This window comes from Phalacrocorax aristotelis, chromosome 3 (genome assembly GCF_949628215.1).
Source record: "Phalacrocorax aristotelis chromosome 3, bGulAri2.1, whole genome shotgun sequence".
Lineage (NCBI taxonomy): Eukaryota > Metazoa > Chordata > Aves > Suliformes > Phalacrocoracidae > Phalacrocorax > Phalacrocorax aristotelis.
In genome coordinates this window covers 27,332,777-27,343,563 of record NC_134278.1, presented here as the reverse complement: position 1 = coordinate 27,343,563, position 10,787 = coordinate 27,332,777, and the positions used below count along the sequence as shown (strand labels likewise).

The 10,787-nt window shown below is 45.9% G+C and overlaps 1 protein-coding gene across 1 annotated transcript in view; it reads right to left on the bottom strand.

Annotated features, from left to right (window-relative positions):
- HCRTR2 (hypocretin receptor 2) overlaps nt 1–10,555 on the bottom strand; it is a 37,041-nt gene extending 26,486 nt beyond the window's left edge. Inside the window, exon 1 of the mRNA XM_075086994.1 lies at nt 10,186–10,555. Coding sequence (XP_074943095.1) covers nt 10,186–10,414 — 229 coding nt within the window. The 5' untranslated portion in view covers nt 10,415–10,555. The remainder of the gene's footprint in view (nt 1–10,185) is intronic.
- Nucleotides 10,556–10,787: the final 232 nt, after the last annotated feature.

Below are 10,787 nucleotides of genomic sequence, written 5' to 3'. Positions count from 1 at the left end.
GAAGGGACCCTCTAGCCTGTGTTAAAAAACTATTATTTTATAGATGTGCAAAATAGTTTGACTATGCCACTAAATATAATATAACTAGCTAAGTATTAGAACAAAAGAATTTTGTATATTTTCATCTCAGTGGTTCTACAGAGAAGTGGAGGCACTCAGCTCCCATATAAACCCTAAAGAAACATGCTAGAAAGGAAGCTCTGTGGAGTGGGAAATGCCATCTGCCTACCCAGACTGAAACAGCAGAGAGCTGCGGCTTTCCACTCAGCTTGGGGAAGAGGAGCAAGGATGAGAAAGGTAGTAAAGAGTCTCAGCTGGGAGTGTATTTTAACAAAAAGTACTCCAAAATCATAAAATAGAGATGAGGCCAGCACCAGCCTTCCTAAAAAACTTGGGAGACACCACAGAGTTAACAGGACGCCTGTTTGGCTAGGGCACAATGTACGGGCCCAAACTGAGCTCTTCAGACCTCCACTGAAAAATCTGTGAAATATTAAAAATAGCTCTGAATAAAGCCTTGATTTAACATTATATGCAAATCTTTAATGCAACCTTTGATGTTCCCAGCTATAAACGGGAGAGAAGAAGAAAGTGGAAAAAAGGTATTAACACAGGCATTTGGAAAAGAAGATCAAAATTTAAAAAAAAAAAAAAAAAGAGGCAGGAGAGAAATGTGAGAAATGTGACTCAGAAACGTGCTCCTACTGTGCACAGTTTCCCCAACTGCTAGAACTCTACTGGAACCTAATTACCTGCCCAGTGTATTTTATTATTTTCTGTATTTTTGCTTTGATTTTATAAAAACACTCAAAGTTACAGTTAATAACAGCAAATTAAAACATGCAGGCTAGCTTTCACAAAGAGCTGTTATTTTTCTAATGGTTATTAAGTAATCCGACTCTCGTAATTCCTTCGCTTCACTGCTGTTTTCATTTCCTGCCGTCAGAATCAAGAGCTTTAAGCAAAACGCTTGCTGTTCCTCCGTCTGCCACGCAGTGTCAGTGAAGGCTCGGAAACTAGCTTGAGTTTGGAAAAATCGGTGGCGGCTTTCCCCGAGCCAGGACAGTTCTGCGCTAACGACGCTTGTTTCAGAACCCACCCTCCAAACACTCACAGTCTCCCACCCCCAAAAAAGTCTCTCAGGCAAGTCCCAGGAAGGACTAAACATCACAAATTCAAATGAAAGTTAAAAATTTGAGACAGGTGCTATTAGAAGTCCATCAAGAAATCTTCATATACCTTATTATATTCCTGAAGAAAAAATACCCTCTCAAATATGGCAGTACAGCAAGATTGGTATTTTTCATGTACAGATTTAATCCCCCTTGGTTTAGTGTCCTGGAGCATTTTAATTAGAGGGTGCAATGCTATCTATTCAATTAGCATAGCTCATTGTATCTTAAGCTGAATATGAAAACAATACAAAGGCTCCAGCTGGTATAAAATGCAGCTGCTTGCCTCCTGGAAGTTTTACGCTGTCTTGAGCATATTAAATGTTGTGCTGTAGTCCTTCCGCTGGTGGACGGCTGGTTCAGTTGTCAATTTGTTTTTTTACATGTCAACCCTAAATAATTTCCTTAACACTCCAGCAGTCTTGTCAACCTATTATTCGGTGGGTCATCTTCCAGTGTGACTTCCTGGCCAAAACAGAAACATAATTTCCATAACCAGCAATACCTGACATTTCCTTCTATAAATTGACACTACCTCTTATCTCATTTTTGGTGAGTAATAAATCACAGATGGATGTAAGGAAAGAATTATTGTTTTCTTTCCCATTATACTAAGCTTCAATGATTTTATTTTACTTTGGTAATTCAGTATCACAATTGTTTGATTAAAATATCATCATATGGCCATCAGCAGTCATTTGGCAGCAATGCTGTGATTATAAGCACTGGTCATCAACATCTCCAGAAGAGCTTTACTCCTTCACAACACAGTGTTAATCACAAACAGTGATTAAAAACATGTTAAATAGATCTGAGTAACACATTATCTATTCTCTACCTCCTACCCCGCACAAAAATTGTTTCCATCTGGCAGTGAATTGGTTCTTCATGCGGCCTTCTCCCCCTTGGCCTTTTCTGGTGATGCCACTATCTACTGTGAATCAAGGTCTGGGTGGTGGGATGTAGAGCAACACAATCATGTTGAAAGGAAGGCTGAGTAGATGGGCTACTCAATGGGATTCGGGAGACCTAGAGCCCTTGTGAAAACACTGAATCAATGCATACTGTTGGAAGGAAATATGCTGTCATTGAAACTACTTTCATTATGAACAATTCCTGATTGAGAATTCTTCTGCTTTAACTTAAGAGTCTAAAAATTAGGTGTCTAAGACTAAGCTTATTTTATTTGTTTTAGGAAGGCTTTCCATGAGTCTTTCAATAACTTTTATTGATCTTGATTAAGGGGTGAGAAGCACTTTAACTAAATTGCAGAGTATATTTAATTAGGGGTTTTTGAAATCAGCAGTGAGAACAAAAGATCTAAAACAAAGTGACCTCTTCTGTGAATAAGAAGATGATATCTACTTCCTAGGCTGTCCATCTCTTACCCACTATTAAGCTCACACATTACTTCATTTCTTATGTAACTAATCTTAACCGAAAAAAGGAATCCAAAATACGACCAGGTTTATGTTGAAAAGTAATATAAAGAATGACACAAAGAAAATACATTTTATATACAATATTTATTAAAAAGGAAATATTGAAAAAATTCCTACAGCTGGTAACAATGCCCAGAAGATAAGAACTGTCCTTCAATATGTGATGTGACAGCTGAAAAGATGGACAATATTCTGGGCTGCACCCACAAAGGAATTACATAGCCTGCCAATGAGGTCATAGCTCCTCATCAACCCGACACACCAAATCTGTCAACCAATTTGAACAAAATCATGGAAGCATGACACAAGGAGCAGGTGGTTAGCTCACGCTCCCTATGTATCACACATAAACAAGTACGTACGTGTAGGTTCAATCACTTTTTCCTAGTAAAACTCTAGGAACAATACTGAAACTGTAAGAAATATGCCTGCGTAACATTGAACATATGAAATCTTAAAGTATTTTGTTGGGTATCAGCTTCACCGAAATGTACTAATGGGGAGCTGTCTCCCACAAAAGATAGTGAGAGTCTACGTAAATAAAACAGATATACAGCAACTAGTTTTACTTGCGGCACTGTTATTTTCTGAGATGTTTTCCAGCAACCAAGTACTCTGTTGTACTCGGGCTTTTAAAGGGACTTAGGAGTTGGGGTTTGTGGCTTACTCATGTTCTCCAATCCACTCCTACATTTTTGGTACTGCCTCATTATTATGGCGCTAGAGAAGAATACAAGAACTAAATTTTGCTTGCGGGAAGCTTATCTCTACAGATTACAATTGGGAGTACTAGCACAACCATCTAATTGGCACAGGTTTCACTTTTTAACTCAGTCATATTTCATGATCTTAGACAATTAACAATCTGAAGGAAATGGGAGTTATTGCCAGAAGATCAGCTACACTATAAAAACAGACTGCCAAAAATGCCAGGTTTGGTCACCTCTGGAGAAAATGAAAGGTACTATCACACAGTTTCCTGAGCTAACTGTACTGATTAACACAGACAGTTTGGTTTTAAATTGTCCCGCCACATGCACACACACAAATCATTACAAAATTATCTGACAACCCTGGTCATCTCTGCAGAGCTGGCTATATGAATGATCAGTTATTTCATAATCACGTTTGATATTCTTATTTTTCTATCCATAGTAACAATAAAAAGCCTACAAATTCCTTGCACAAACTTCATGGTAGAGTTGGAAGGACCATAAATATAGCTGTCATACTGCACATGACACTACAATAACAAGATTTCACACTTCAGTATGATTCAATTTAAACCTGCATGACTCATTAAAATCAAGGTATGCTCCAGAGCTGAAATGCTGTGCAACTCCGAAACCATATGCTTCAAAATGCATCTGTCAGTCAGTGTAAAATAGAGTTGCACTGGGAAAAACCCTTCCATGTCCATGTCTGTTTCTAAGTAAAAATGTAAGAATGCGTTTTCTTCAGACTACACAAAGAAAATACAATTTGCTGTGCTAGTGAACTCCTACAGCAAATATCTTGCATAGTGTACAGCTTCTGAATCTATATCATGAATCCACGTTGCCAATATAGTATTCCCCAAACTGGGCTAAAATCCTTGCAGTCTTACCGCGCTGCAGCCAGAAGACAGAGCACAGTTCTGCCAGGGCTGAGTGCACCCGCAGGCTCTGCAACCTCTGCCCCTGTCCATGGGTTGGCTGCCTGTGCTGGAGGCTAGCGCTGGTATGGGGCAACATGTAAACTGGGATGAGGCTGCTGGGAACAGAGTTTTTGGAGAAAGATGTGAGACAACTCTTTTGGGGGTCACGTCTTTGCCTGGGAGCTGCATTTAAGCTCAGGTCCTCACGCTTAGGCAATGACCACGTTGCAAGTATGCCTGTGCCTTGCTGATTTTGACTGTAATCCTCACCCACTGGCTTGACTTTCTGGCTTAACCTCAGTCCTGCTTCATGACTATGGATCTGTCTGATGATTGCTGGAGGTCACTGAAGCCTGGTAAACATCACCAGACCTACCATGCGCTCAGACACTGTGAGACTGTGTTGGTGAGTACACTGCCCTGTCAATCTTGCTGGTGCCCTCAGCTCCTGCCTCTCCTTCCCCGAGGGAACAGTCTATTCAAGCTCTTTGAAAAATTCCACTTGTGTGATGTACAGTAAGTAAATCAGCTACTACTGTCCAAAAAAAAAAAAAGAAAAAAGAAAAAAGGTTCACCTGACATGCACCACAGAAAGTAAACAACACTTTAGAAACAAAGAAGCATTCCAAAACCTTCCATGTTTTTGAAAGATGGTGAGTTAAAGCAGGAAGTGACAACAGCTTTCATTTTATTTGGTAATGCCCCTAAGCCACTTCTGTCTGAAGAGTACTTCACTGACCTAAGGGGAAGATGCGTTAGTCTCTGTTCACCTCCTGGGAGACAGGGCTCTACTATTTTTAGCAGTCTCAGAGTTGTGCAGTTGCTGAATAGCTCTGCTGAGTTACTTTCCTTCTTCCATAGACAGATGATTCTTCCCAAACACTGCTCACAATATAAAATTAATACTAGGCAGCTTATCCTGCCTAGGTTGCACTTAGGCAGGTGCATCCTAACAGGTTGTACCTGTTTTGGGTCTAAATAGCAGAGCTGGTCTTCAGAACTATCACTCCAACAGCTTTGAGAATGTATGACATTAAATGGGATAAGTTCTTTAAAAGTTTCACACATTTATCAGGAGTACATCAAAAAGACATCCTCTGGTAAAAGAAACCAGAGCTGCCCCCAGCCTCCCCACTCTGGTCTTTCTGGTCAGAAAGCTTATAGAGTGGAACTAGTTACGCCATCTGGAGATAAGAATCTAGAAAGGAAATGGCATAATTTCCAATCAGCTTAATCTTTTAATGCTTTTCTGCTTTTTGTGTATCTCACAAGGATGTGCATGACTCTTTCTTGCCAGTACTCCCCGTATTATGCAAACACCAAAGTACTTCAGTTGATACTGGAACTCATACATAAATTGAGCTCATACATTCTATATTTTACGTAGATGAAATGGATAAATATTGTATCATTTCTGATGTGGTATCTTTTTAAAAATGATAAAGTGACTGTTGTTCTTATTCATCCGACAGATAAAGATGATTCTCATGCCTATTTCGGTGCCAGATTCCCCAAGTCATCTGGACAAAATTAAGCGTAAAATTGTGATTAAGTGAAATATGGCTTATCTACAGCAATCAAATAGAAGTCATGAAGATCATGGCACCATTTAAGAGAATACATGACTCATCCAATTCTACCAACACTTGGCATGTATGCATAGACCTCAGTATTCACCAGATACCTTTAAAATGATAACAGAGCAGCATTTGAGACAGTTGCCTTTGATGGGCATTGGCTAGGACTCTGGTGTTAGAACTATACACAAACCTTTTCTTCTCCAGCCCTAAAAAAATCAAACTACAATGAGTAAAAATCAAATGAATGCTGTTGAGCTCTATGAGTCAGACTACGAACTCTTTGAGGAAAGGACCACAGTTGGGCTCTGTACAGATCTCAGCATAACTAGCAGTTACTGTAAAATAGATAATAAATAACAGAGCTATCCAGAGAAGAGTAATTCTCTGTCAATTAAATTTGCTTTCATTCTGAGTTGGAAAGAAAAACAAGTATCACCAAATAGTGTGAGTAAAGAAAGTTTCTGAAAACCCTCACTGATGTCTTGCATGGTCTCTTAGCCTTGGAAGCCAACACTGCAGAGGACTTTCAAGCTGGGTTCTGGCAGGTTGTGTGTGCTCAGTATCTCAGCTCCTGCCAGCTCTGGGGAGGGCTGCCAAGAGGCCCAGCAGCCCAGCTGGTGGGACACCAGAAGGCTGCTTGTTCTGTGTTGAGTCTTTGATCAAACCAAGTGACCTCTGCTGTACATCTTGATTTTGATGAATGCATGTTCCCTGAGGGAAGCCATTTCATTAGAAAAGTTCTGACCCATGCGAATGAACAGCTTAAAGGAGAATCATTCCCATTCTTTACCTGTATAAATGGAGTTAAGTGTATGTACATTACTTACCAATCCCTTGGGGTTTTATTCCAGTTATTAACTGCTGCAACTGGTTAGTGTGGAATGATCACATCAGTAACCAGAGACCTCCGTGCATCCTAAAAATATCTTTCTTTATCTAGTTTTCTATTTTTAAGCAATGTTTTTAATGCAATGTTTTCAAATAAAGAAGAAAGGTATTTGCTCTACAGTCAACACACAGTCTCTATTAAGAAGTCCTGTGTTTTGCACTAGCTGTGCCAAGAAGCGGTAGAGTTTCACTGCTGTGCAGTGGTAAAGAAATCTTTTGGTCTTGTTTGCAAAACAGAAAGCCCTTATCCTCAACACCTACCTTTTCTGCTTCTAGTGATAAACAGTGACTGAGTGAAGAAGAAAACAGGACAGAGCATACTGATGTTATCATCCCAATTTCAGGTTCTCTGAATGCTCATATAAATATGTCCTAAAAACATCATCTGTTTCTTCTCAGTGACTTGCACTGAAATCTCTTGTGAGCAGCCAATGTGGACACACATGAGAATCATTGACATGAAGCACTCAAATGCAATAATGAAATTTGCATTCAAACGTAGAGACTTGCTAATGGTTTTCATTTTAGCTGGTTTGTGCAGCAGCTTGGACAGTGTATGTCAATTCTCCTAATTAAATTGAAAGCTAAATAGCGATGCACACCTTGTTATATGCTACTATAAGTAGAATTCCTGCAATGCAGCTCATTCAAGAGCCCAGTAGATGTCAATCAAAGTTCAAGCTTCTGATTCTACCCTTGGTTGCTAATTAACTGTCAGAATGCTTCTATCTAGTTTATTACTAATATCTGAGGGATGTGTTGTGCCTTCCACTTGCACAGATGTTATTGCTGGGACACAATGACTCTCTTCATCCCATGTGAATGCACAAGTCAAAATAAGAGGCAGAAATATAATTTTTCAGTACCACATAGGGAAGGGAAGGATCTTTGCTGGTTGCTTAAGTGCTATCTGATTGGGACAGGGACAAAATAGAATCAAAGCACAGACTTCACATGCAACACTAGTCCAGCAGCACTGCCCATAAAATACCATTAGCCACTAAAACCCTCTTTAGAACCACTTCTGCTCTGCTTCAAGAAGGTCCATGACTAAATCCCAGATTAACCTTGAATATGGATTTTTCAAGCAGGAAAAATTAGCTTCTCAGAGACTTCAAAATGTGCACTGTTCTGTATTAGATTTTCAGTGGCTGCCAAATAAAAGTCTCACAAAAACATCTTTGGAAAGAGCATTAGATCACATCCATTTCTCTCCTCAAGATCATGTGAGCCTGCGATCAGTACAGCACGAGCTTTCTTGCATGAAGATGAGACAGTGTTCTGCTAACGAGCACCTGCACCTGCAGATCCCACAAACAACTCGCCCATAAACAGAAGCAGCAGTTTGGGTGGGTACAAGGTCTGTGTAATGCACGAAGGCAGTTTAAGGAGCAAACAGCTCGGGCAGCAGCAGTCCACTAAAAAAGAAAGGTGGGTGGGCAGCCAAATGCCAGCTTCCATCCCAAGCAAAAAGATGACGTACACAATGTCAGGGAGCAGCGGCTCTACATCACCACCGATATCATCTCTATATGCAAGTGCACAGAGAGGAAAGCTTTTCTCCTCATGGCTTCAGGGGAGAAAGGTGTAAACGGGGCGAGAGCCCCTAAAGCTGAAGATTTGACCTTGAATCTTTAAAGGAGAGAGGACAGCCTGTTTACAGAACGGGTGGCGGCAAACAGTAAACACGGTAGTTCTAAAACCGTCTTTGCTCAAGATCAGAACGAAGGACACTTTTCTTCCTAGCTTAAAGTACAGCCTCTTTGCGAGGGCTGTTATCTTTATCCTGCCTGTCAGGCTGGCTCTCGAGCGATGGACCGAGCAAACATGTTCAGGCTTCTGAACAGCTCTAACGTAACCTCTTTGGCTGAAAACTCCCTGGTTCCGCCAACGTGCACACTGGATGTTTACAGGCAGTTAGCTCACCATTCTAGAGAAAAAAACAACCCGAATTAAAATAGCATCATCAGTCCGCGGAAAGGAAAAAGGAAAAAAAAGCCTTGCAAAATGTTGCCTTTGGCTGCAGGGTTATTTGCATCTTGCCTCGGGAAGCCGAGAGAGCTTTGCAGATGACAGCCCTGACATGCATAAATGTTTCTCAGAAACATGAATGAAAGACCCGTATGGCAGGGCTGGGCGCTAGTGCGCCACTCCGTTCATGAAAATGTCACTCATGTAAATAAAGAAATGCAAACGGCCGTGACTCGCGCTACGTGGGTTCTCCCGCCGTAAGCGCGAGACCGGCGGCCACACCGCATCCTCGCTCATTCACAAACGCACGACCGCTGCAGACCAACGTCTTCGCCGCTCGCCCGGCCATCAGCACACTAAAAGGGCACGGCGGCGGGAAGGAGCAGCGGTCGGCGTGGACGCGGACACGCGTGTCCGCCCGCCCCCCCCGCAGCCCGCGGCCGGGCGGGGCCGAGCGCTCCCCCCACACGGGCACAAGCGCCTTTTCCCACAGCCCGCGGCGAGAATTCGCGGCGAGGGGCCGGCCCGGCCGCCCCCGGCCCCGCTCGGCTGGCGGCAGCGGCAGCCCGGGGGAGCGGGGAGGGGAGAGAGCGGCTCCCAACGGCAGGACCCCGCTCGCCGCTCCCCCGCACCGCCCCCGCATGTTCCCGTACACCATCCCGCTTCCCGCCGCCGCCGCCCACCCGTGCCCTCGGCTCCCCGCCGCACCGCCGAGCGCTCCCCAACCCCCCCGCCCGCTGCCTCCTCCTTCACGGATGAATGGGAGCGGGGCGGAGGCGGGCTCCCAGGCGCCGCCCCGCCGCGCTTCCCTCAATGAGAGCCCGCGCGGACGCCGCCCCGCCCTCGCCGCACCTCCGCGAGCGCGGCCGTTGCGCTGCCGTTGCGCCGCCGTTGCGCCGCCGAGGCGCGGCTGCTGAGGGGAGCATCCGCCGCTCCCCCGCACGGGGCGGGCGCCGTCCCGCGGCCGTTATCCCGCGCCCCCCGCACCCGCGCCCCCCGTCTCCGTCCTTCAGAAAACACCCCGCGTTTGGCGCTCTCAGCGCGGCGCCGGGCTTGGCCGAGCGGGCCGGGCTGTGAGGGGGAGCGGCGGCAGCCTCCCGGGCGGGCTGAGAGGCGGAGCCGCCGGCCGGGGCGGGCAGGGCGGGGAGAGGGGGGGGAAGGTTCAGCACCTCGGCCCTGCGGACAGGGACGGGAGGCGGCCGGCAGCCCTCGCTCTCCCCCCCCGGGTCCCTCCGGTGCGCTCCGCCGGTCCCTCTCCACCCGGAGAGGTGCACCCGCCCAGGCCCGGCAGCCCCTCGCAAGCCCATGGGGGAAGCGGTTTTCACGGCGCCCCGCAGCAAAGACACCCTCCGTGCAGCCGTAACTTTCTCCCCCGCGGCTGGAAACACCCGCGTTTCCAGCGGGGGAAGCGAAACCCACCCCCGGTTTCCAACCACCATCCGTGCAAACCCCACCTCGGCAAGCGGGAACGGGAACTCTGGGGGAGCGCGACTCACCCAGGACGTTCCCGACGAGAGCCACGATGAAGACGACGATGTAGCCCGCGATCAGCGCCCATTCGTACTCCTTGGGATGCAAATATTCCTTCCAGAGGTATCGCAGGAACTCCTCGTCGTCGTAGTCGGAGGAAGGGGTTAAAACAGCCTCCCGCGTTTCGTTTAGCTCCGACCCGGTCGTCCAGTTCCTGCAGGGAGGGGAACCATCCTCGGGTTGAATCCCAGACATCCCTGGTGGTTGGTCCGGGGGCTGGGGGAAAAAAAAACCCAAAACCCCCAAAAACAACCCCTCAAAAAACCACCAGACCCTCTCAGAGCATCAGTGCTTTCTCCCGCCCGTCCATCGAGGCTTGTGGTTGCCAGTGAGAAAAGCGGGGTGTGGGGAGAAAAATGACGCGGGAACTTACGGGAGCCAATGCGGGAACAGGCTGGGGATCCGCGTCGGTCCCCAACCCGCCCTGGCCAGCCTTTATCCCGGCCGGGCAGGGGGCGCAGCCTCCGCATCCGCTGCGCCCCCTGCCCGGCCGGGGTAAAGGCTGGCCAAGGCGGGTTGCATGCTTCTGGGGTCGGACTGCACCTTCCCCCGCTGGAAAAGTCACGTC